This window comes from Hemitrygon akajei, chromosome 14 (assembly GCF_048418815.1).
Source record: "Hemitrygon akajei chromosome 14, sHemAka1.3, whole genome shotgun sequence".
Classification (NCBI taxonomy): domain Eukaryota; kingdom Metazoa; phylum Chordata; class Chondrichthyes; order Myliobatiformes; family Dasyatidae; genus Hemitrygon; species Hemitrygon akajei.
The window spans coordinates 21,613,149-21,640,206 of record NC_133137.1 but is presented as its reverse complement, the minus strand read 5'-3'; the positions used below and the strand labels follow the sequence as shown (position 1 = coordinate 21,640,206).

Sequence of the window (27,058 nt, the reverse complement as noted above, 5' to 3'; positions counted from 1 at the left end):
TAGTACGTCATGGGCCGAATAAATAGTCCGTGGGCCCGCGCTGGTACCCTTCCGCCGAGCGGTGACGCCATTTTCTGGAGGATTTTTTTTGAACAGGGAAGGGAGGCTCGGGAGGCGAGGAGGGAGACGCGGCCGAAGGCGAGGGACCGAACACCACCACCACCACCCCAAACCATGGCCGATGTCGACAAGCTCAACATCGACAGCATCATTCAGAGATTGTTAGAAGGTGAGGCCGGGGAGGGAGGGAGGGAGGGAGGGAGCAGGGGTGCGCCTCTCCCACAGCCGGCCGCTTCCTCTCACCGGTTCCCCCGGCGGTCGGCGCGGCCTACGTGTAAAATAACGCCGGCACCCCGTCGATCAGCAGGCGGGTCCTGACCTGGCTTGCCCCTCTCGCCGTCCCGTGTGAGCGCGTCGGCGGGCCCCGGCCCTGCTCGCATCCGCATCCTTCCCCGGGTCGGGCCGGCGTGCGTGCTGGGCCCGGTCCGGTCCGGCCCGGCCCGGCCCCTCCACAGAACGGGGATCTATTTTAATGTTGTGGGGGAGGGGTGGTGAGTGAGGGCGCGGGGAGTGGGGGCTGTGGTGGGATCGGGGCTGGAACTGCCACCGAAATGGCGGAGCACTTGGTGATTGGGGTAAATTTCACCACTCCGCTTGCATGAGCTCCGTATAACCCATATCTATTATCGGCAATTCTCTGCTTCCTCACCATTACCCCGTTTTCGATTATCTGTAGAATTAGATTACTTTCAAGCGCCTTAGAGACTACCGGTGTGGGTTTTTTTTGGTTAAGAAAGGTATATATATATGCCAATATATATATATATGGCTTATTACTTAACGCCCTAGAGCCACTGATGATGATGGCATTCTCACCTTTTATGTTTGGAAGACAACTGTTTCTCTTTCACCCTGTCTCTGGAAATGTAGGGCAGGCTAACTATTACTTGAAGAGTAACCATCTATTTCTTTCCGCGCCCTTTATAAAATGTAATTGATGTTTTATCGGTGGAAAGTCTATGCAATTACAGGATATAATAAAGATTGTGATTATTTTAGTTGGAATTCGTGTTGTTGAGTTACCCATCGCATTAAAGGAATTAAAATTTAACTGACTTTTATTTTTGTTGCCGCCTAGTAAATCTTTACAAGGAGTAATTTCTGAGCACATCCTTCCAAAGGGAAGGATCTTCGGAGCCCTCACACATCCTGTCCATGGAAATGTAGGTCAGCAATAAAATGTAACCTTGTGCGTTAGATAAAGTTACCCCTTTTGTGGTTGAATTACTTGGAGAGTAACCAGATAACCATGGAAGTTTCCTTTCAACTGACCTGTATAAAACTTGATCAGTTTTATGTAGTTGGAAGGTCCACACTTTTATCAGAATGATATCAGATTCTTGTATAAGGCGACCACTTTTTGTTTGAAGAGCATATTCCCTCATCAGTGTTTGGATTATTAGAGAGTTCAGCATCATCTGAATTTTGATTTCCCACTTGGATAGAAATCTTTACAGTGTGTTTATTTGTGTGCATCCTTCCAGTAGAATGTGACCATTAAATCTGTATGTGTTATTTTTCCCACATTACAGCTGTGATCAGTAGAATATGCTGTTATACAAGCCTGCTATTTAAAGGATGGGGAGGTGTCTCTCTCTCTCTCCCCCCCCCCCCCCCCCCGCTATGACCAGTACCCCTTTCTGTATCTCCCTTCCTAGTTGCACTGTTATTTGTAGTATCTTTGATCAGCCTAAGGATGCATTTTGTTTTTAACTCCTTGACCTCTTAAGGATGAAGTGATTTTAAATCTGTGCATTGAAAGATTTTGCAATGCATTGCTGAGAGTTGGATATACTTAATCTACTGCAGCTCTCTCAAGATATCTGTGGTATCTTGCTCAAAGTAAGTTACCTGTACCTGAGGAATTACTTACAAGTTGGGTGCTATAGGTCATCCCGAGAATGTGAAGAATGTACTAAAATGAGGTAATTCTACAAAATATTAGGTGCTGTGAGGTCTGAAGTAAATAATGTTTACTATGTTTAAGAAATGTGAATATTCACCCAAAGTCTCATTTAATGGAATAAATGGATGCTGATCCTGAGGTGAAAGGAAGTGAGGTAAAAATTGAAGAGAATTTCAGATTGGTAGATTATTAAAGCCTTGTAGCTAATACATGGGAGTAACATGACTTGCCAACCGATATAGAGATTTTCTTAAGCAGATCGATCAACTTTGAGAAAATAAATAATATTGCTTTGTGCAATGGGTCTGTAAATAACAAAACTGGGGATATTTCTAGATGTTGCTAAATTTCCTTAGTTTTTTATCTTGTGTTTTGAGTAAAATGGTTCCAGGGAACTGTATTGGGTTAACTTTAGTTTCAACTATCTGTTGAAATAATAATTTTTCATTAAGATTAGAAATTGGCTGCTTAAACAGCATTTAAAGTTAAAATAATGAAGTGGAAATGCCTCATCCAAATGCAGAGTGGTCACTTGTGAATCGGTGGCTGTTTGTTGAATCTGTTTTTTAAGACTAGGTTTATTGAATATTCTTTTTGGAATTTAATCACCTGTTAAACAGTGAGGGGCAACCAGTTTTTCTGTGCAAATTATTAGGTAGATAGTTTATTGATCCCAAAGGAAATTACAGTGTCACAGTAGCTTTACATGTGCACAGATATATAAGTATTAGAAGTAGAAAGAATAAAAAATAAGTTGCCTCAAACAGGAGGAGATCATCACTTCCCTGACTATAGGTTGACTCATAGAGCCGAGACTGAGAATGACCTCTTATGGTGCTCTTTGCAGCAGCACAGTTGTCTTAGTCTATTACTAAAGCTGCTCCTCTGTTCAGCCAAGGTGGCATGCAGAGGGTGAGAAACATTGTTCAGAATTGGCAAGATTTTCCATAGGATCTCTTGTTTTACCCACAGCCTCCAGAGTGTCCAGTTTGACTCCTATAACAGAGCCAGCCTTTCTGATCAGTTTGAGCCTGTTGGCATTATCTGTGTTGATGCCATTGCCCCAGCACACCACCACATAGAAGATTGCATTGGTTACAAAAGACTGGTAGAACATGTGAAGGAGAGGCCTGCATACTCCAAAGGATCTCAGTCGCCACAGGAAGTAGAGGTGACTCTTGTACACGGCCTCTATGTTGGTGCTCCACTCAAGTCTGTTGTCCAGGTGCACACCAAGGTACTTGTAGGTCCCACTAAATTGGTGTGAATATTTGACATTAAATGTACTTGTGCAGTCTGTAATCTTTGTTGATCTAATGAACTTTGATCTAATATCCATGAGGAAAACCTCTGTAATCTATTTTAGCTGTAGCCTGTATGTGCAGTCTTTTGTGAAAAAAGATTTGGGTAATTGTATTCTTGGGGGTTTAAACATGGAAATTTTCATAGATAAGTACTGAAATAAATAGCTGGCACTCTGCAGGTATTGTGGTTCAACAATAAAGTTCAATGTCACAGTTTAAGTAGGGCCAATTTTATAAGTAGCATAATCCATATTCCAAAGCTGTTTGCATCCAGTGACACGCATGCCACTGTCATGTTGGCTGGGCTTCAGATTTTTATTGCATAAACTTAGTTCAGTCTTGCACTGCATTCTGCCCTTGTATAGTAGATCAATATTTGCAAACTAATCTAGTTTCTGTCAGTCATGTTGGTCTTCCCTGACCATTTTATTGTAGTTCTAACTGAAATCCAAGCTTTGGATTTGGAGATGCCTTTTAAATCATGTTGAATGTTTTTGCTTTCCATAGAAATACTCAGGTCTTCACTTCCTCTGTTCCAAATTAGATGACTGCTGAATCGTTTGAAGCTTCGTTTGCCAGACCATGATGCACCACAGATGCCTAATGTAACAGATAATTTAATGTGAAATTTGGGAATTTGTCTTAAAACCTAAGAAATGCCCGCTTTGAGATCTAAATTAATCCAAAGTTTACAAAGTCTGATTCAATGAGTAAATCCTTGATTAATTTACTAAGTCTTTTTGTAGCTGGTAGTCTCAATTTCGTATTCTGTCATTCCAGTTAAGACTGTTATTTGCTGTTGTCCAGTAAAACTTCTGGGCAAACTAGCTCTGCACATCTTGTGTTTATTTTGGTAATGATCACATGCAGGCTGGAAACCTATAAGCCTTGGTATACCATTTGCATTTTTGAGTGCTGCATCCAAGAGCAAGTTAACTTTCTCACTGTTAATACCAGGTAATGAAGTGACATGTTATCTCAGCTGCTAATCCCTTGTGGAAAACTGCTTTGAGTTTGAAGGGCTTTGGTAGGGATGGTGTGCATCTCTTCCAAATTTTAACACGGCTGCTTTATTTGGCGTATATCCCATGAAGAGTCAGTCCAACATAAGCTCTGTAACACTAGTAGTTTGCAGGTAGTGAATTGAGTTGGAGGTGTTCATTGTGTAAGTTGGATGAAGGAATCTTGGTTGGGCCCCTCTAAGAAACAAGAAAAACTTGCGCCCACTCTGTTGTGGGATAGAGCAAGAGAGGGATCCTTAAAATCCCTTTTTTGGAAATTGTTAATGTTCTAAAGCATTACACTCACAGATGCAAGTGGAAAAAGACTAAACAATGTGAAAGAATAGACAAGGAAAGAACTGTGAGAAATAGATCAAAATGGTGATTCTATTAGAATGCTCCTGGATCTTGGGAGGAGGTGGAAGTAGGCTGGGCATATTGAGGGAGCTTAAATCAGACCATGGAGTGAAGATCTCTAGAAAAAATTAGGTCTGTGTGATAGGCTGGGTGTTGCTGGTTCTTCTGTGGGGTGTACGAAAGTGTCTTGGGAAAGCTGTTCAGCCTTTGCAAAAAAAACATCAATATTGTCTCCTGTTTTTTTTTATCTCCTTGTTTACATTTCTGGATAGACCAGCTGCTAACAAAAAGCTTTTCCCATCCCCTCTCTTCTGGCACCACCAACACTTGTCAATCAATGTCTTAGCTTTTTTCCTCCCTTACCCTCTTGCCTTGTTGCCATTTAAAACATTTCTGAAAGCTAAGCTGAAATGTAGCTTTTTATCTGTCCAGCTGCTGTCTGATTTGAAGAGTATTTCTTGCATTTTTTTTGATCAACAATATGTTGTGCCTGAACAGGATAAATTTTAATAACAACCATGGTGCTTATAATGTTAAGTGTGTGCATCAGTAAATTGTAGTAACTTGCAGAAGTTAATGTGAGGTGCACTGTGTGAAATTAATTCAGAATTAGAATCTTTAATTATTTCTAACCCTTGACTTAGCTGATTGCAACAGTGGCATTGCCAGAATAGGAAAAAATCCATTTCCATAATTCCTGCTAGCCGTGCTTTATGTGGGTCCTTTAGAACAGTAGTGGAATGGTTTGTTGAACCTCCTGAAATTTATTCAGCGCTTATTACGGAGTATAAAAGAGAACTACTTGCAAAGATCTGTGGGATTGGTTTGCTATTTCCTGCTGCAGTAGTAGGAGCAAAATGATAAGGTGAACATTGATTAGGGTAAACTAAACTGACTCACTAAAATTATGTTAGAAACCGACTTTTGTAAAGTCTTGAATCTAAAATCAATTTGTTGCAAAACCTCAAGCATGTTGTCTACAAAGCAAAAGAGATGGATGAATTTTGTTTGAATGAGAGCAACAACTGTTGTACTATAAATACCTTTCCATTGAGATTTTTGGATTCTGCTCAATTCAAGGAATAAGTCTGTTCTGTTGCTCTTAAATAACATCTATTGAACTTTGATTATCGAAAAATACAATGGGGTTGCAGATGAAATGGGCATAATTGTCCATTTTTGTAATAAGTGGTAATTCACTTCTGGAAGCTTAAACTCTAAATACTTAGTGTAAATCAAAACTCTAGATATTGGGAAAAGTGAAATAAAAATGCTAAGTGTATTCAGTATGTCAAGGTAGATCTCTGGAAAGGGGAAACAGTTAATGTTCCCTCCTGCCACCTTCTTACTCTGACTTCACTTCTCTTTTTCCCCAGTCCTGATGAAGGGTCTCAGCCCAAAACTTTGTTTATTCATTTTCATGGATAATGCCTAGCTGCCTGAGTTCCTTCAGCATTTTGGTGAATTTGCAGCATCTGTAAATTTTCTCATGTTTGTAATGTTTCTGTTGACTCTTCATCAGTGTTGCCCTAACAGTTTTATACCTTAACATTTAAGTTATGTATATAGAGCTTTGGTCTTTAGACTACCTTTTCCATATTCCAGTGTTTTCTTGGTACACTGGAATTCATTGGGTTGTAGAATGGGCTGGTGCCAAGTTCCAGGAGTGGCTAAGATGGAGGACTAATTTTATTGTACCCTTGTAACTTATTAAATATTGCATCACGGTGGTGATTTTTTTTTTGAAACTAAGCGAAGTTAGTCCTCCAGTTTAAACACTCATGGATATTTTCCTTTGTGCTTTAAAAAAATACTTGACTGACAAATCTTGCATTGATCCCTGCTCTCTACTGGTGCAATGAAATCACTGCGAAGAAGCTGTGAGTACTATTGGGTGGGCTAGCAGTATAACTACTTGGTGTTCAGTTTTATGGTGAGTGCAGGACATTACCAGGAAGTAGCAGCAACTACCCCATATGTTAGCATGTGCCCTGCAATAAATGATCAGAAATATTTTTTTAAAATCTGGGATTAATACTGGAAAATCTTAGCAGGCTAGGGAGAAACTATGGAAGGAGTTAACGTTTCAGGTTTTGACAATCTCAGTACAATGAAACCTTGCAGATTTTTTGGAACACTGCCATAACTTGAGATGATATGTTCTGAGAACTTTCTCTTACGTTAAAAAATACTTTGATAAATTACAGAACTTGTATCTATGGTTCTGTCTACTTAATTTTCCATGTTCAAAGTTTACTGCTGAAAGTCACTAACAGAACTAACTATATATGTATGCCCTTGAGTTTTCTAATTTTGTGAAGCCCTTTTAAAATATACTCTGCTTGCTCATTTCCTCTGACAAGAGTTGGCTTTTTTTACACTAAGTGTTCATTCTTGGAGAAAACTCAGTACTATTGCACTTGAATCTGTGTTTCACCATGTGCAATTAATCCTTTCTACTTGACTCCCTCTGACTGTCTTTCTGTTCATGCACTATGATAACTGTTGAAAGAACCACAGTGACTTGCTGAAGTGTGTTTTGGAGACAGTAAGTATATGCCAAGGGTTAGGCAGTTAATGTTTAGGATGATGAATAATGAACTAATCAAACAGGTTACCTTGTGCTTGATCTTTGTTGGAGTTGTATTCACTGATGAAGCTAGGAGTACTCTACCACACTGCCTTGTATAAATGGTGGACTGGCTTTATGATTGAGAATGATTTTTTAAAAAATTCTTGTTACCAGGTACCCAGGCTCTGCTCTCTAGGCATGGTGTTTAAAGTTGTTAACAAAGTTAAGGTCAGTGGTTATTGAGCCTTTCAAGGTTTTGATGGCTGGGGCCATCAAATATTGTTTTGAGTGGTTAAATTTATATTGAAGATAGTTTTTGTTTGTGAGTGCACTTGACACTTAATAGCTAAATGAATATCTAGATATTGCACAGGTGTGAACGATTAAACAAACTTTATTCCAGTGTGAAGTTAGATAATTGAAGATGGTTGAGCCTATAACATTGAAGATGTCTTGTTGTATTGTTGCGGTTCTTAGATAGTTGACTGTCAACAACCAGAGCTATCTTTAATACAAATTGTTGGAAAGTTTTTCCCCTGGATTTTTTTGACCAACACCAAGACTCTTTAATTTCTCCTTATGAGAAAATGGTGTCCAGGTAAATTTTCTTGCCTAATCTCTGGATTTCAGCTTTCAGTCTGTTTGAATTAAAACTATAGTGTTTGCAGTTGAGTAGTCCTAGCTCGATCTAGACTGAACATTGATCAAGGTTGGTACTTAATGGCACTGTTGACATCATCCATTAATTAAGAGTACACAGATAGCTTTGTGGTTAGCTGAATTGGATTTTCCTACTTTATCTGGGCTTGTATTTTTCCACATGAAACATCCATTCAATATTTCTTATGCACTCTGGCAGATACTGAGAGAACCTGCTTACCCTTGTTTTTGCCAGTCTTTAGCAGATTTACTTGTCTGTGTTGACGTTGATGTATGTCCACAATGGATCAGGAAAAAGCCCCCAACTTCACCACTGTGTCACAGCAAATGTGTTAAATAGGGAGAAATTAACAAGATCTAGGAATCGAATACTGGGCATGCTCAAGGCATGGTAAACCATCAGCTCTAGAAATGTATCTTATCTATAAATACATAACCAGGCATATTCCACTGGCTTGAATGACAATCAGGTGCGAGACTAGTGGAATACAATATAGCCAACATGTATGTTAAACAGTGTGTAATTGGTTTTTTAGCAATCCTGAAACCAGCGGATAACTTGAAACATTTCAACACTTATGCATCTGGTGGGTAATTAAACATCTAATGGGGGTTGGAGGAAGCGCCAGAATTGTGCTATTCTCAAATGATTTCTAGCGTGTGAGCTCTAAAATGACTGAGTATTTGCAGTCATGTTGCGTCAATCCTTGGGGCAGTGCCCTAGGCTGAACCATCTTCAGCTGCTTCAAAAATTTCCTGCCATAATATATTTCCTTGTAGGTTCTCCTTCATCATACACAATCCTGACTTGCAAACATATTCTTGATCCTTCATCGCTGGGTTTCAGTTTGGGAGTACTTTCGCCATGCAGTATTCAAAGGCTCTGGTGTGCTGCCACCTTCATGAGGGTTGTGAAAGATGAACAATAAATATTGGCCTTGTCAAAGTCCTGAAAATGCATTGAATTCTGGTAAATTGGGACCAGTACTTTTTGGCCCAAATAAGCAGCTGCCCCAATTAGCTGAAGTTTCATAAAAATAGCTAAGAGTATAGTGAAGAAAAATTACCATTTAACTGAGTAACAGATTATGTATTTAAATGAAATACAGAACAAATGAGAACACTATTGCTACTATAGAAGTATAAAACTAATTCTCAGTAAGGCCCATCCCATATACTGGCGTGTTCTTTTGACTGTAAATTAACAAAATCTGTACAGACACCTAGTGTAGATAATGAACTGCCTTCATAACAATGCTTTGTGATTACATGCTCCATATTTTAATTTTTTATTGTAATGATCAAGATGATTGTATCTTAATTCTTCGTAGTTCCTAACTTGAAGTAGTGAAATCATTTCATTTTCACTCCCAGTCATATCTGGCATCTAAGCCTGAATGCTTGAAACTGCAGTGAGCAAAACAGTTCTAAATTGTGTTGCTGCTTACTTCTAGCCAACCATCAATGTCAAAAATCACCACTCTTTGAATACACATAAGCAACTGACACTTTTAAAAACCGTTCACTCTAGGCACGGTGTAGTGACTAACGGCCACAAGTATATGGAAACTGGCAACACTCTCCTGTCCTAATCAAGTGGCATAATGTCCAAAATAAGCGAAGGAGATCACAGCTATTTCTTCAATTAGTTTTTCTTTTAAGAATTGTCGCAAATAAACAGCTGCCCCAGTTAACTTGTATTTCCATTGCATACTGTGATCTGTTCAATTTAGTGATGGTAGTGATACACACATGGCTTCTCAAGTACAAGGAGTTTCTGTGATGGTGTCATGGGGCAATGCGTGGACAATTGTTTTGGTTTTTCTACTGGCTGCTTTACATTCATTCTAGCAACTGTCTTTTGGGATTTAATCAACTCATTTTTGATGCCTTTGTGACTTCTGGGGATCACTATTGAGGTCTTTCCCCAATTAATGTCTTTGTACCCATATTGCTCACCTTTGGAAGAATTTTGGAAACAAGTACCATTGTTTAGGTTTCCATGTGAGTTTCTTCAATTCTCCGGTGTTTTTTTTATCAGCTTTCGTTCCCTGAGTAATTGTAGCATTTATACAAGGTCAAATTTTGATGTTTATTAATGTAAGTGGCGTTACAGGCAGGGGTGACTGACTTAGTTCCATCAGCCCAGGTTTGAATCTGACTTCTGGTGCAGTGTGGGGATTCTCTGGGATTGCTTCAATATCCCAACTACATGGTGTTTTGTAGATTAAATGGTATACCCTTGTGGTATCCCTTGTTATCCCTTGTGGTAGCTGGTGAGAGAATCTAGGACAGTGGGGATGAAGATGGTATAAGTTGGCCTGAGAGGGAATAAATTAGAGCACTAAATTAGGAATGGGGCTTTTCTAGAAGATTATCATAGACATAATGGGTCATTTCCTAATGTCATCAGAAAAGATATGAAAAAAGTGTATGAAGCTTTCATAAGTGTATACCTATAATGGATCGTTATTCACTCACCTTGAGTTGAATTACCCTCTTTTTTCTGTATGCAAATACATCTTACAAGCTTGGCTTTGTATCTCTGCATTTAAAATGTAGGTAACACATGTAGGTTTCAATAGGTACATTTAATATCAGAAAAATGTATACAATATACATCCTGAAATTCTTTTTCTTCACAAACATCCACAAAAACAGTGCCCCAAAGAACGAACTGTTAAAATGTGCCCCAAAGACTGTTAAAATGTGGCAAGCTCCCCCTCCCACATACAAGCAGCAGCAAGGCAATGACCCATTCCCCCCACAAGCAAAAAAGTATCAGCACCCTCCACCAAGCACTCAAGCATTAATAAAGACACATTTGCAGTACCCCAAGAACCACTCGCTCACCTGGTCATTTGACATACCATAGGCTCTCTGTCCCTAATAAGGGAGAAAGAGGTGTCCCTGTTTCACAGCGAGAGACGAGACCTAACAAACTGCTCACTGATTTACGATGTTAAAAGTCTGCTGCTTTGCCTTTTCTGAACTCTGCGTCCAGAGAGTTGGCACCAAAAAGGCACCGCTGTCCAGACACGCAACCCTGGCAGCTAACCCACTGCTCATGATGTTTTGCGTTCTCCCACAACGCTTCAGTCAGGGGCACCAGCCTAGAATCAGCAAGTCCCCAGAGCCACGAAAATCAAAACCATGAAGGCATGCTCACCTTCCAGGCCACGTCCTTGGGATACCAAAACCCAGTCGGTTGTGAGGCCCTGAGAGCAGGTCCCATTCCTGCAAAGAACTGAAGTCAGAGTGTAACTCCAGGTCAAGGTCTTCAAAAGAACCTTGAAAAGGAAAAAGAAAGATGTCTAGATAGATAGATACTTTATTCATCCCCATGGGGAAATTCAACTTTTTTTCCAATGTCCCATACACTTGTTGTAGCAAAACTAATTACATACAATACTTAACTCAGTAAAAAATATGATATGCATCTAAATCACTATCTCAAAAAGCATTAATAATAGCTTTTAAAAAGTTCTTAAGTCCTGGCGGTTGAATTGTAAAGCCTAATGGCATTGGGGAGTATTGACCTCTTCATCCTGTCTGAGGAGCATTGCATCGATAGTAACCTGTCGCTGAAACTGCTTCTCTGTCTCTGGATGGTGCTATGTAGAGGATGTTCAGAGTTTTCCATAATTGACCGTAGCCTACTCAGCGCCCTTCGCTCAGCTACCGATGTTAAACTCTCCAGTACTTTGCCCACGACAGAGCCCGCCTTCCTTACCAGCTTATTAAGACGTGAGGCGTCCCTCTTCTTAATGCTTCCTCCCCAACACGCCACCACAAAGAAGAGGGCGCTCTCCACAACTGACCTATACAACATCTTCAGCATCTCACTACAGACATTGAATGACGCCAACCTTCTAAGGAAGTACAGTCAACTCTGTGCCTTCCTGCACAAGGCATCTGTGTTGGCAGTCCAGTCTAGCTTCTCGTCTAACTGTACTCCCAGATACTTGTAGGTCTTAACCTGCTCCACACATTCTCCATTAATGATCACTGGCTCCATATGAGGCCTAGATCTCCTAAAGTCCACCACCATCTCCTTGGTCTTGGTGATATTGAGACGCAGGTAGTTTGAGTTGCACCATATCACAAAGTCCTGTATCAGTTTCCTATACTCCTCCTCCTGTCCATTCCTGACACACCCCACTATGGCCGTGTCATCAGCGAACTTCTGCACATGGCAGGACTCCGAGTTATATTGGAAGTCTGATGTGTACAGGGTGAACAGGACCGGAGAGAGTACGGTTCCCTGCGGCGCTCCTGTGCTGCTGACCACCGTGTCAGACCTACAGTCTGACACTATTTCTAATATTTCCAATATTTCTAATGAGTCTATTTCTAAGATAGAATTAGAGCTGTTTCTGAAGATGCAAGCAAAGGATTTGCTTTTTAATGCCCTCTTCCAGTAACACAGTGCTGTCTTGCATTTTATTAAGTGAAATTTTGTCCGGGAGAATCTTACTGACTGTAAATTCATGATTTTGTGCGTAGGAAAAATGGAAAATTTCTATGTAGCTTTTCTCTGTAACATTAAACAAGAGTAAGTTCTTTTTATAAGCCATGCTGAAAATGCTGGATGGTTGTGATATAGACCTGATTAAGTTATTTTACTTGTACTACTACTAATGGATGATGGTAAATTGAACCCGTAACTGCTGGTCATTTCAGTTGCGTATCAGCATAAATGAATACTTTTAATGTTCTGGATTTTTGTTTTCTATGGAGTTCGAAGCAGGAATAATTTTCAGCATTATCTGTCCACTTGTAGAGGACGTATAGTTGCATAGCTGTCTTTGGTGTTGCAATGTTTTCAGAAACTGCTATCTTAGTATATGTAGTGGGGGCAGAAAACTGGCAGAGCTATTCAAACAAAATGTGTTTTAGAGCTTGCACGACAAGCTCACAAATGCATACCAGCAGTTAATTAACTAATTTTCTTCCACAACTTAGTGCGAGGTTCAAAACCAGGAAAGAATGTGCAGCTGCAAGAGAATGAGATCAGAGGCTTGTGTCTCAAATCACGTGAAATCTTCCTCAGTCAACCTATTCTCCTAGAACTCGAGGCTCCATTAAAAATTTGTGGTAAGAAGCTTCGTACCTTTTGTTTGGGTTTAAGCATTTTTCTTAAGATGTCCAAACGTAACCTTTATAATTTATGCTCGAAAATTGGCCTTTTCTTTATTTGTGAAATCATATTTGAATGCACTTAGAAGCCAACAATTAACAATGAAATTTGTAGCTTAATACTGCTGTTATGATTATGGTATGTGCCCTTGATTAGAGCCAAAGTTGCTTGTTTAATATCATGTTTTATTACATTTTGGCTTATTTTTAGATGAGGCATTTGCATGCAACTTTAAAATAACAAGTGCAATTAACCTGTCTGTTAGCACAATTGTTTGAGTTATTTGAAGGTGGTGAGAAGCTTAACCTTTATTTTCCTATCATTTGGAGCATGGGTAAACTTTTTTAATTATTCTATCAGATGTGTTTGGGATTGAAATGCACCTTCTGTGATTCTGTCTTCTGTTATGCTGCATGTGGTTTTTTCGTCTACTTATTATAGAAATCTATAGGGATTTAACTTTCCATTTCTAGTAAACAGCCTTATCAATACATTCTCTGCAGATATATGGGTAAAAAGCATATTCAACTATGGATATGTTGATTGTACTATATTTTTATTGCAAGTTTTCAATAATTCAGTCCATAATGCAGATTCAGGAAATGGTGGTTTTCATGGTTTGTTCTTGATGTATATCACACCATTATTGTGTTTGTGTTTATTAGCTTTTAATTGTATGTTGTTGTTGTAGTAAGGCCATCTACAAAATTGCCCTCCCATTTCTTTCTCTCATCCTCTCTCCAACCCCACTCTTTAATATTTTTATTGAGGGGATGACACAATACAGAATACATAATGGATTACATTTTCCTCCATTTGCTTTTATATCTTGCCCCTAAACAAACCTCCCCTCACCTGCCCTCCTCGAACATACCATGGCAGCTAATGTATTTACAATACAACACTTCACAAATACAAGTACGGACATTTCACAGCCATACCCCTACACTACTTCAAGGCGAAGACCCACACACATCTACGACATGTCAGGTGATCCAGAATACACTCATACTACAATTCATCAACCACCTTGTGAGGTAAACCATATGCATTTTAAAAGGGAGGCAACTTCCTAAGTACAATCAAATGCCCTCAACTAGTAGATAATTCCTTAAGACTCCCAAAATATAACAGGAAAGGTCCCCATTTCGAATAGAACTTTTTCACAGACCCCCTCAGAGTGAATTTAATCTTTTCTAATTTCAGGAAAAACATTACGTCTTCTAACCAAGCAGTGGCAGATTTCCAGACCAGCAAGATTCTGCTACAGGCCAAAAGCGATGTAAATGCAATGATATCCGACTGGCTTGCATTTAAACCCAAAACATCATCCGCCACACCAAATACAGCTATAAGCAGGCAAGGTCTCAGTGTCACCCCAAAACCTCACTGATAATTTTAAAAACCAGTGCCCAATAGCCATCAAGCCAAGGGCAAGACCAAAGTGCATACACTAACCCAGCTGGAGAGAAGGAACACCTGTGACAGCCAGCGTCTGTCCCAGGATATATGTCAGCAAGCCTAGCTTTACTTAAATGTGTCCTGTGTAAAACTTTAAATTGTATGAGCCCCAGTCTAGCACATGATGACAAGAAATGAACCCTATTCAATGCTGTTACCCAATATTCCTCAGCCAGATCCATACCAAGGTCATCCTCCCACCCTCCAACCCCACTCTTAGAATGGTGTTAGTTATCTAGTCTGCCACTTCACTGTGATTTTTTTTCTCTCTAATTTTTCTTTTTTCTTTTTCCAGGTGATATTCATGGTCAATATTATGATTTGCTTCGACTGTTTGAATATGGTGGCTTCCCACCAGAGAGCAATTACCTGTTTCTTGGTGATTATGTGGACAGGGGGAAGCAGTCATTGGAAACTATCTGTCTTCTGTTGGCTTATAAAATTAAATATCCAGAAAATTTTTTCCTTCTGCGTGGAAACCATGAATGTGCCAGTATAAACAGAATTTATGGATTTTATGATGAATGTAAGCAAACTTTTCTAGTCTACTTTTGCAAAAACCAAGATGAATCTGCTTAGCATTGGTTTCAATTGTAATATATTTGGAAACAATTGAAGAAAACACTTAAGTACGTGGCTTAAGAATGCTTAAGTTTGTTTTCTCAAAATAATCAAAAGCATTTCACTGACTAATTTTGATTCCAGTGCTCCTGTTACGACAATTTTAGAAGATGAAGCTGCTGGGTGTTTAAGTAGCGTATAGTACATGGGACAGTCATTTAATAAACAGTGACTTGAATAATACTTAAAGGCACAGTATGAAGTTTTGTATGAAGTTAATTATTTCTTGGAAATTTTTAAATTCCAAATTGGTGCTGTGCTAAGCAAAGCCATAATAAGTTAAAATAAATAGTCTAATTTCTGTCTTTTAAAATGTGATCAATTTGGCTGGATGCTGCCTTGACTTTTTGATTGAAGCCTTAAAATGTATTCCATATATAAGGATAAATGTCAGGCTTTCCATGATAGTTGTCATACAACTAGAATTCAGAAGGTTTTTGAATATTAGATTATTGGGCTCATTTTAAGCAAATAATGTGATCAAAGTGCAGTAATTTTGCTACATTATCTACATCAACACATTCTTTTTTTCCCAGCCAAAAAAAGACTACAAACACATACAGTATAATCTGAATTGAAAAGCTTAGATTGCTAGAAATGTTTAGCAATTTGGGCTGTCACTCTGAAGAAATGTTGACTGTTCTGATGACGTTGAAATTGCTTTTACCTGAAATTCTTGAATTTGTTTTGTCCTGAGAGTAGTAATATGCCAAATCAGAAGAGCATCCTTCGGAGTTAGTTAGTGACCAGAAATGCAGAGAAAGGGTACAGTGGAGAATTAAAGTGACTGACAACAAGATCCCTATCACATTTGCATAGCAAACTGAATTATTCTGCAAAATGGCCATTCAGCTTGCTTGGTTCCAGTACCCGCGAACTAAATTGAAAGGGGAACATTTGAGTTACTGGTGTGTTTGGGTCTCTGGTGGGAATGGAAGAGGCAAGTTGTAAGTTCTGCATCTCCAGCAGACTTATTTCAGATTTACAGCATTGTTTTGTTCATTCTTCCATACCTTTCCAGTGATATGGTTAACAAGACTTTGCTCCTCTCAGCCAGCATCACTGTCACTTTGTTTTTTAGAGATACAGCAAGGTAACAGGCCCTTCTGGCTCAATGAGCCATCCCACCCAATTAACCCACTAACCTGTACCTCTTTGGAATGTGGGAGGAATCCGGAACACCTGGTGGAAACCCACACGGTCACTGGGAGAACGGTAAAAACTCCTTACGGACAGTGGTGGAATTTAAACCCAGATCACTGGCTTTGTAATAACATTAGACTAACCACTGTGCTACTGTGCCACCCAATTCAGTTTCTGTTGGTCTCTATCCTATCATGGGTGTTTGTTTTCTCTGTAGCCCTGGGAGCTTTTTCCATCTTGGTTCTGAGAGGAATTTAAACTGAAAACATTGTTTCTTTCTATACAAGCTGGCTGTCCTGAATATTTCTAGCAGATATTTTCTTCAGCTTTCCCTGCCACGTTTAGTATTTTTATTTTCAAATTACCAATACGCAAATAAAAGGCCTCAGAAATAATACTAATCCCCTATTTTGAGAGCCACGTTATCAATTAATTCTATTACTTTTCGCCTTAAGGTAAAAGGAGGTACAATATTAAATTGTGGAAGACCTTCACAGACTGTTTCAACTGCTTACCAATAGCTGCCATTGTGGATGAAAAGATATTTTGTTGCCATGGTGGTATGTATAATTTATGTACAAAGGTCACATTTCCTCTTTGACTAATCTTTTTTTTAAGTTTGTAAATGCTTGATATTTGTGGCATACCACGTCTGAAATGCTGAAGTAGAACTATATTTTTAAATTGTGCATTTATGGAATATTAGTAATCGAATGGTGGATAAAATGTGAGTACTGATCAATTTTATTTGTGGTTTTAATCAGGTTTGTCACCTGATCTTCAGTCCATGGAACAAATCAGACGAATCATGAGACCCACTGACGTGCCTGATCAAGGACTTCTTTGTGACCTTTTGTGGTCTGATCCAGACAAAGATGTATTGGGATGGGGTGAAAATGATCGAGGTGTCTCATTTACATTTGGGGCAGAAGTAGTTGCAAAGTTCCTTCATAAACATGATCTGGATCTGATATGTAGAGCCCACCAGGTATGGTATGGAGGGTTCATTTTGACAGCCTGAATTTACAGCTGGGGTTTGAAATATAAGGAATTTAAAGTTAAATATTTTAAATCTCGTGTAACATAATTCAGTCATACTGATAACTCAAGTCAAAAATAAAATTCTGTTTTTCGTAGAAAAGGATGTTATAAATGGGGCATTAGGTCAATCCTTTTGTCCTGTAGAGGACAACCTGGATTGTGGATGCAGTTCGATTGCAAAGAAAATTCAGGTCTCGGTGATCCTGTCATCGTCATCTGAACAGTAAGATTGCTGAACTACATGAGGCAGCTGTTCTCGCTGTTAGTAAACTCAAATTCAGACTACATCAGTTTACATATTGTCTGCTTGCTTTTGTTATATACTACCAGACTTATCTTTTATTTCCCAATATTCACTGTTTCTATAGCTACAGTGTTGTAATGTGAAGACATCACTTCCTTTTGAATTTGAATCTCTTGCTCAAGTTTAATGTTTTAACTTGCCCAAGGTCGGATTTATAGTCATGCCAAAAGTCATTATTTCACAATGAACATTGGTGGTTTAGCATAATGAGGAAGTCCAGTCATGTAAAGTCTATTGAACAGGGATTACTTTTAATTGGAGTAAATTTTCAATAGTTTGTTCCAGATACTCAACTTCATGATTTGAACAAATGTCCCTCATCAATAGAGCCAAGACTGAACGCAAATGTTGATGATTATTTTTATAACACAATATTATCATGCTAAATATAACCAGAAGACTTGGAATTAGGAATAGGTGTCCCATATTCCACAGTTGAATTTAACATTCTTTCATTTGGAATGTAATCATTTAAAATTACTATGTAGATGTGTAATATCAAGGTTTGTAGGGAAGCATAATTGTTGTCCTGTACACAGGCATGTAGCAGTTAGTGTAACATTATTACAGCACCAGCAAGCTGGGTTCAGTTCTGCAGCTTTGTGTACAAGTTTGTACATGTGGGATTCCTTCAGGTGGTATGGTATCCTCTCACATTCCAAAGACATTAAAGTTAGTAAGTTGTGGTGCTGAAGGTATGACTACTCTTGTGGAATGCTGCCAGCACTGTTGGTCATTGATGTAAACAACTCATTTCACTGTTACAATGTACATGTGACAAATCAAGTTAATCTTTAATCTTGCCTTACCAAATTTTGTCAACCAATAGCTGACAAAGCTGTTGATTTGAGTTGAGGCAATGGCATTTGTTACTCCATTATATGCCGTCTACTCTTAACTTTATTCAAATTAAACAGTGTTATGAAAAAGTCAAGACTTCTAATGCAGTTTAACAGATCCAGTGATTTGGAATGTGTATTAGTAAGCAATAGTCTTTAACATGAAGTACATAGTTAATATGTGAAGATTCATGTTCATTTTGTTTACTTTGCTGAAACAGGTTGTAGAAGATGGGTATGAGTTCTTTGCGAAGAGACAATTGGTGACTTTATTCTCTGCACCCAATTATTGTGGGGAGTTTGATAATGCAGGTGCTATGATGAGTGTAGATGAAACCTTGATGTGCTCTTTTCAGGTGAGACTATCATCAAATTTAATCTGCATTTTTCTGTACTGAATAAAATGTAAGGGTGTGGGTGGTACAACATTTAGTTGAGTACCTGGGTCTGCTAATCAGATTGAATTTGAAATATGCAACCTAATTTTAAACCTTGCTTTTGGTACTGTGTGGTATTGCTCAAACTTGATAGATTGTACAGGCTTGTAAGATTGGTATGTGCAGATAGTGCTTTTGCAGACACCGTCCACTTAAGTGCATAAGATTTTTGAACTGAGCACTTTATTTAGGACAACTCTTATAGAACAAAAGCTAATGGAGAAAATAACCAGTGTTTCCTTTGTTCATTTGGGGCTGTGCTGCTTAATAGGGACAGCATTCTGCTGCTGAACAGTTTCTAATTAGCATCAGTCATATGTACGTGTGGCTGGTAAACACTACAGTGTGCTTATTTGCTGACAGTCTTTAAATAGTGTCGGTTGCATATGCTTATTCTTTTGGACCAACTGATGCTGAATTTAAAAGCAGTGATATTTGACACTACTTCATGTAGGAAGGCAATGAAAAAGCAGTCCATTACCTGCGATAGGTGTCTGTGCTAGAATTTCTCTGATAACTATTAGGAACTAATAGACTGTAATATTAGTAGTGTTATAATTTGTTATGCATTTCATTTAAATACATCATTTGTTACTCAGTTAAATGTAATTTGTACTTTTAAACTACATACATGAACTAATATGGGGGGGGGGGGTGGAAGCAAGTACGATAGAGCTGAGGATGAGCCAACAGGTTTACAAGTATAATTGGATGCAACTGCAGACAGGGCAAAGAGTTCAGTTGGATCACGGAGTGGCAGAATTCATAAGGGTGCAGGATTGAGCATGCTGTATTTTAATGCATGTGGCAGGGCTAGGCAACCATGGCTGACAAGGGAAATTAAGAACTGCTTAAAAGCCAAGGAAAGGGCATATAAGGTAGCAAAAGTGAGTGGGAATTTGGAAGATTGAGAAGTTTTTAAACTCTAACAATGCAACTAAAAAAGAGCTATAAGAAGGAAAAAGATTAAATAGGAGGGCAAGTGGGTGGATAATATAAAGCAGGATACTAAAAGTTTCTCCATTTATATAAAGAATAAGAAGGGGGTGAGAGTTGATATTGGACCACTGGAAAGTGATGCTGATCAGATAGTAATGGGGGACAAAGAAATGACAGATGAATTCAATATGTACTTTGCATCTTTCTTCACTGTGAAGACACTAGCTGTGTGCCAAAGGTCTGTGAGTGTCCAGGAGTAGGAGTGAGTGCCATTGCTATTACAAAGGAAAAAGTGCTAGGCAAACTCAAAGGTCTAAAGATGGATAAGTCACCTGGGCCAGATAGATTACATCCTAGAGTCCTGAGAGAGGGTGCTGAAGAGATAACAAATGCATTGATCATGATCTTTCAGGAATCACTTAATTCTGACATGGTCCCTGAGCACTGGAAATTGCAAATGTCACTCCACTCTTTAAGGTGGGAGGAAGACAAGAGGAAATTGCAGACCAGTTAGCCTAACCTCAGTGATTGGGAAAGTGTTGGGTCTTATTAAGAATGCAAGGCTTATTGAGAATGTAAGGAAGCATGGGATCCAAGGAGACATTGCTTTGTGGATCCAGAACTGGCTTGCCTTCAGAAGGCAAAGAGTGGTTGTAGACAGGTCATATTCTGCATGGAGATCGGTGACCAGTGGTGTGCCTCAGGGATCTGTTCTGGGACCCTTACTCTTCATGATTTTTATAAATGACCTGGTTGAGGAAGTGGAGGGAAGGGTTAGTAAGTTTGCTGACGACACAAAGGTTGGAGGTGTTGTGGATCGTGTGGAGGACTGTCAGAGATTACAGCGGGACATTGATAGGATGCAAAACAGGGCTGAGAAGTGCCAGATGGAGTTCAACCCACATAAGTGTGAATTGGTTCATTTTGGTAGGTCAGATATGGTGGCAGAATACACAGTCGGCCCTCCCTATCCGCGGATTGGGAAAACCTGGAAGTTCTCTCTCCACTCATTGTTTGAGCATGTACAGACTTTTTTCTTGTCATTATTCCCTAAACAATACAGTATAACAACTATATACATAGCATTTACATTGTATTAGGTATTAAGTAATCTAGAGATGATTTAAAAGTACAGGCAGTCCCCATGTTATGAACGAGTTCCATTCCTGAGTCTGTTTTGAAGTCGGAATGGGTACATCCGGTATTGTTTAGCATCAGTTAGTTAAATGTTTTAGTATATATTTTACCTTTCTATGCATATAAAACACTTAAGAAATGTATGTATTTCAATAATTAAACCACTGTGTTGCTCAGTAATAATTGTAGCTTTCATCAGGGCAGGGCCTTTCACATGCTCCATTAAAATTGTTCAGATCATTGACCGACTGTAGCCTAACGCTTTTCCAATGACTGATGGCATTTCATCTCTTTTCGATCGCTTTATTACTTCCACTTTATTTTCAATCATGATTATTTTCGTGAGCAGAAGCACTGTGGAATCGGAGCTATGCCAGGTCCTAAAGTCAACTGCACTGAGACAGGTTAAATAAGGGACTTGAACATCCGCGTTTTTTGCAGGGAATCTTGGAATCAATCCCCCGCGGATAAGGAGGGCCAACTGTAGTATTAATGGTAGGACTTCTGGCAGTGTGGAGGATCAGAGGGATCTTGGGTTCCGAGTCATTGGGACACTCAAAGCAGCTGTGCAGGTTGACTCTTTGGTTAAGAAGGCGTATGCTGTATTGGCCTTCTTCAATCGTAGAATTGAATTTAGGAACCAAGAGGTAATGTTGCAGCTATATAGGACCCTGGTCAGACCTCACTTGGAGTACTGTGCTCAGTTCTGGTCGCCTCATTACAGGAAGGATGTGGAAACCATAGAAAGGGTGCAGAGGAGATTTACAAGGCTGTTGTCTGGATTGGGAAGCATGCCTTATGAGAATAGCTTGAATGAACTCGGCCTTTTCTCCTTGGAGTGATGAAGGATGAGAGGTGATCTGATAGAGGTGTATAAGATGATAAGAGGCATTGATCGTGTGAATAGTCAGAGGCTTTTTCCCAGGGCTGAAATGTTTTCCACAAGAGGACACAGGTTTAAGGTGCTGGGGAGTAGGTACAGAGGAGATGTCGGGGGTAAGCTTTTTACTCGGAGAGTGGTGAGTGCATGGAATGGGCTGCTGGCGATGGTGGTGGAGGTAGATACATAGGGTCTTTTAAGAGACTTTTGGATAGGTACATGGAGCTTAGAAAAATGGAGGGATATAGGTAAGCCTAGTAATTTCTACGGTAGGGACATGTTCTGCACAACTTTGTGGGCCAAAGAGCCTGTATTGTGCTGTAGATTTTCAGTTTCTATGTTAATGAATGAGGTTTCGGGGTACTTGGAAAGCCAAAGTCAGCATGGTTTCTGTAAAGGGAGATCTTGCCTGATAAATTTGTTAGTTCTTCAAGGAAGTAACAGGGTGGAAAAGGAGAGGCGGTGGATGTCATTTACTAGAATTTCCAGAAGTTATTTGATAAGGTGCCACACATGTGGCTGCTTAACAAGATAAAATCCTATGAAAAGATACTAACATGGATAGAGGAATAGTTGACAGCCAGGAGGCTGCACTTTGGAATAAAGAGGGCCTTTTCTAGTTGGCTGCCAGTGACTAGTGGTGTTCCTCAGGGATCGCTACTTTTCACATTGTCAGTGATTTAGCTAATGGAGTTGATGGCTTTGTGTCAAAGTTTACAGATGATATGAAGATAGTGGAGAGGTAGGTAGTGCTGAGGTAGCAATGCTTGAAGCAGGACTTGAACAAATTGGAAGAATGAGCAAAAAAGTGGCACATAGAATACAATGTCAGGAAATGTATGATAATGCATTTTGGTAAAAGGAACAATAGTGCAGACAATTATCTAGATGTGCAGAAAATTCAAACATCAGAGATGCAAAGGGACTTGGGAGATCTTGTGCAAGAATTCACAGGTAAAGAAGGTATGTTGGCACTTGTATCAAGGGGAATAAAGTATAAAAACAAGGAGATAATACTGAAGCTTTGTAAGACACTGCAGGCTGCACTTGGAATATTGTCAACAGTTTTGGTCCCTATATCTCAAAGAATGTGGTTGTTGCAGAGAGCACAGAGGAAGTTTGTGAGGATGATTCTGGGAACAAAGGGGTTAACATGTGAGGAGTGTTTGGCAGCTTTGGGCCTGTACTCACTGGAATTTAGACTGTGGGGATCTCATTGAAACTTACTGAATGTTGTAAGGACTAGGTAAAGGTGGGCATGGAGAGGATGTTTTCTCTGGTAGGGTATCCAGAACTAGAGGGCCTAGCCTCAAAATTGAGGGGTGACCTTTTAGAACAGAAGTAAAGAGGATTTTTTTTAAAGCTAGAGTGGTGAATCTGTGAATTACTCTGCCAGAGACTGTGGTGGAGGCCAAGTCCATCAGTATTTTTAAAGTGGAAGTTGATAAATTCCTGATTGGTCGAGGCATCAAGGGATATGGTGAGAGGGCAGGTGTATGGGGTCGAATGGGATCCAGGATCAGCCATGATGAAATAAATGGCAGAGCAGACTCGATGGACTGAATGGTCTAATTCTGCTCCTGTGTCTTAAAGTCTAAACTCCAGCTAACTGGGGCAGCCACTTAATTGAGCCAAAATATACTGGTCCTGGTGTGTCCAAGTTCACCTGAATCCACTGTACGTGAATTCTCAGTGACATGTTTATATCCAATCTATTGTTAAAGATCCTGAACTAAATGTTACATCAAATGTGAAGTTTGTAATGTGGGATAGTAATGCTGTTTTTTAATTTATTTGTGTCCTTATAAAAAAAGTAATTTATGCTGGTTAAAATCAAGTATATTTCCTGTTTCCTTGCATTAATTTACTATTGTATATTGAAAGAAATCTTTAAGTCCTGTGTTTTTTTTTAGATTTTGAAACCAGCAGAGAAAAAGAAACCCAATACAAGCCGGCCTGTAACACCACCGAGGAGCATGATCACAAAACAAGCCAAGAAATAAAACCAGGAATTCTGGTGTTGCCTATTTGGACATGTATTATACCAGATTGTTTCCATTTTTAACTTTTTTTTTGTGTAAAGTGTACCTGTCAGCTTGCTTGGGTTAGATTACTACTTGTTGACTTGTGGTTTATCTGCTGTGATATGCTGAATCGTATTTGCTGCTGCAGAGCAACAAACATGAGTCAGCCACTTGAGATGGAAAATTATTAAAAATACAGTAGCTCTCTAACCTGCACCAGTGCTCCTATTTGTTAGCACAGTCTGCTAACAATAGTGTGCACTTGATTATTCCACAGTAGGCTTCAACATGGGGAGGGTGGGGATAATTGAGGGTTAGTAGTTGAGAGAAATTTGACATTTTTGGTACAGTTCAGAAAGTATTGTAAATGAAATGTGAAGAATGTTGAGTTTTCCCTTTTTTAAAGGCCCAAAGAGGTGCTTGAGCTGGTAATTTACTTTTTTTGGAAAACAAAATTCGCTAAATGTAGGAAGTGGCATACTGTTTATAAAACCAAGTTATAGTTCAAAACTTTTTGTACTTAATGTTTTTTATTTAGAGGAATGCATCTGCTTTTTTCAAGTCTTCATGTCTGTCATATAAAGAACTGTCTTGTATAGATGTCACGATTAGAAGGATCTGCCTCTCCACTCTGCCAGCATCACTGAAAATGACGTAAATTTGATTAAGCACACTTCCTGTACTATATTTTCGATGATGAAATAAAAGCCATTATTTTACATTTGGCATTTTGATTTGTCAAATATTAAGTTCCTTGTGTTTTTAATGGCTAACACGGATTAGTTAACTTCTGGCAAAGATGGTGGAGAACAGATTAAGGAATGTCTAGCATAGAATATTAATGAACTTTTATTTGTCATTCACTCATTCCTATAATGGGATTGGGAGGTTTCCCTGTTCGTCCATGCCATTATCATCCCTGGCCTTGAAGCCAAGCAAGCAATTTGAGGATCTGTGTCATTAGACAATTGGCCACTGGGCAAAAAATAAATTGGAATGCTCAATGTTTAAACTTCCCTTCAGACGTTTCTCACCGTGTATTGGTAGCTGAGAGCATAAAGTTTTAAACTCTTCCAGGTCACTTGTATGCAATGGACATTTTGTCCCTTCATTGCGGTCAAATTTCTTGTAGGTGAATAGATATGATACTTGTTTCCCCTTACTTAGTCATCCCCTCTCCTCCTATACCCCAAGATTTTTGCCTTTTCTCACTTAATTTTTAAACTTGGTACAAAACCTTGTCCATGCTCTTTGTTTTTGACAACATTACTGCATCCAAGAGGAGATACTGATTTGGCTTCCTTCATCTCCACTACCATGCTGGGAAAGTTCAAAATTGGGCAGTCCACTTCAGCCTTGTGGCTGGTTTAAATGTGGCAGTGGCAGATCCCTGGGCATCTATTTGAATGCCTGTACTGTCAACTATGTAAGTTAATTTCATGAAGATCAAAATTGGGAAGAAAAATAAAGCCTTTTTACAAACCTAGACTCCTGTGATGTTTGTGTGTGGATGCTTCATAATTCTTCTGGAATGATTCTGAACTAGGAACAAAAGAGACATTTCGGAGACTTGGCTTTTAGCTTGGTTTGTGTAACTTGTTCTTTATCTCTAATGGCCTCTACTCTTCCTCTTCATTGCCACCAGGTCATCTATTATTACTGGGAAGGTTTAGTATCCTTTAAAGTTACAAATAAAACATTTAGAATTCCTTCCACTAATATTTTCCATGAATGATTCTGCAGTATTACCCTTAAGAAAATAAGGTATAACCTCTCTTCTATACTTGTAGAAACTCTTGCTGTCTTGTTAATTCTGCCTTTTGGTCTCTGAAGTTACCTATTCTGAGTTCCTTTATTCCACTTTTGCCAACTCTTGTCATAATGCCATTGTAATTGCTTTTATTTGATTTGGACACAATTTGAAAGATTATAATGCTATGGGGGAAAGCTTTGCATTTTGCATGTATGGATTTACTTGTGCTTATTTATATGCACATATTTTCAAGATTGCTGCTATTTTTCTGTTCCATTTCATCCAAAAATCTCCTAAATCACCATCTTGCATTTGTTATCCATAAAAGTTGCTACATTTTAGTGACCACCCATTTGATCCTTCCCAATATTTTGCAGTAAAACCTATTGGTATTATTCCTTATCATCAAGCTTCTCTGGGCTCTTCAGTGATCACCCCCTTTAATTTTCACCCTGCCTTTAGATTCTTATTTTTGGAATTGTAGAGTTGGACTCAACTGCAATTTCTCCACCTTGGGCAAATCAGATAAGATGCTACATGAAGGGCAGATTTCTAGTCTTTCTGAGCTCTTTTGGTGTCAGTCATCATTTAAATCTTTTTTCCTGTGTACATATACCATCATAATCATTTTGCTGCAGGAATTAGTTTAGCTATGGTTAGGATCAGTTGTGTGGGCAGATGAATAAATGTTTTCAGTACTGATCAACAGAAGAAAAACTTGCCAAGTGAAAACAGATCTTTATAGAGTGATCTAAATTAATTACACATATAAAACACAAAATGATTGATTGCGTAAGTATTCACCCCCTTCAAGACAGTATTTAGTAGATGCATCTTTGGCAGCAATTACAGCACGGAGTCTATGTGGATAGGTCTCTATCAGCTTTGACACTGCAATTTTTCCCCATTCTACTTTACAAAACTGCTCAAGCTCTTATCAGATTGCAAGTAAGCAGCCCTTTTCAAGTCCACCCACAATTTCACAATTGGATTGAGATCTGGACTCTGACTTGGTCACTCCAGGGCATTAACTTCATTATTTTTAAGCCATTCCTGTGTAGCTTTTGCTTTTGGGGTCATTGTATTGCTGGAATACAAAACACATCCCAAGTTGCAGTTCTCTTGCAGACTGCCTCAGGATTTTGCTGCATTCATTTTACCCTCTGCCTTCACAGGGCTTGCTGCAGTGAAGTATCCCTGCCACCATGCTTCACAATAGGGGTGGTGTGTTTTTGATGTGCTATGTCTGGCTTGTGCCAGTGTTTAGTCTGACCAATTCTGGTTTCTGGAAAGAACTTTTTTCCACCAGACTTGAGTTTCCCACGTGCTTCCTGGCAAACTAGCTGAGATTTCATGTCAATTTTTTTTTTTCAAAAGTGGCTCTCTCTCTGCCACTCTCCTTTCAGGCTGTGACTGGTGAAGCACCCGGTTGTTGTATGTGCATCTCTCCCATCTCATCTGGAAGCATGTTGTCACAGG

General features: G+C 39.2%; 1 protein-coding gene across 1 annotated transcript; it reads left to right on the top strand.

Moving 5' to 3' along the window:
• Positions 1-25,308, top strand: ppp1cc (protein phosphatase 1, catalytic subunit, gamma isozyme). Its single transcript, XM_073065639.1, has 7 exons — positions 1-229; positions 12,826-12,957; positions 14,757-14,987; positions 16,681-16,785; positions 16,990-17,213; positions 18,631-18,765; positions 23,716-25,308. Exons 1-7 carry the CDS (start codon positions 10-12, stop codon positions 23,803-23,805), a joined length of 1,137 nt encoding a protein of 378 aa, XP_072921740.1. The 5' UTR covers positions 1-9; the 3' UTR covers positions 23,806-25,308.
• The last annotated feature ends 1,750 nt before the right edge of the window (positions 25,309-27,058 follow it).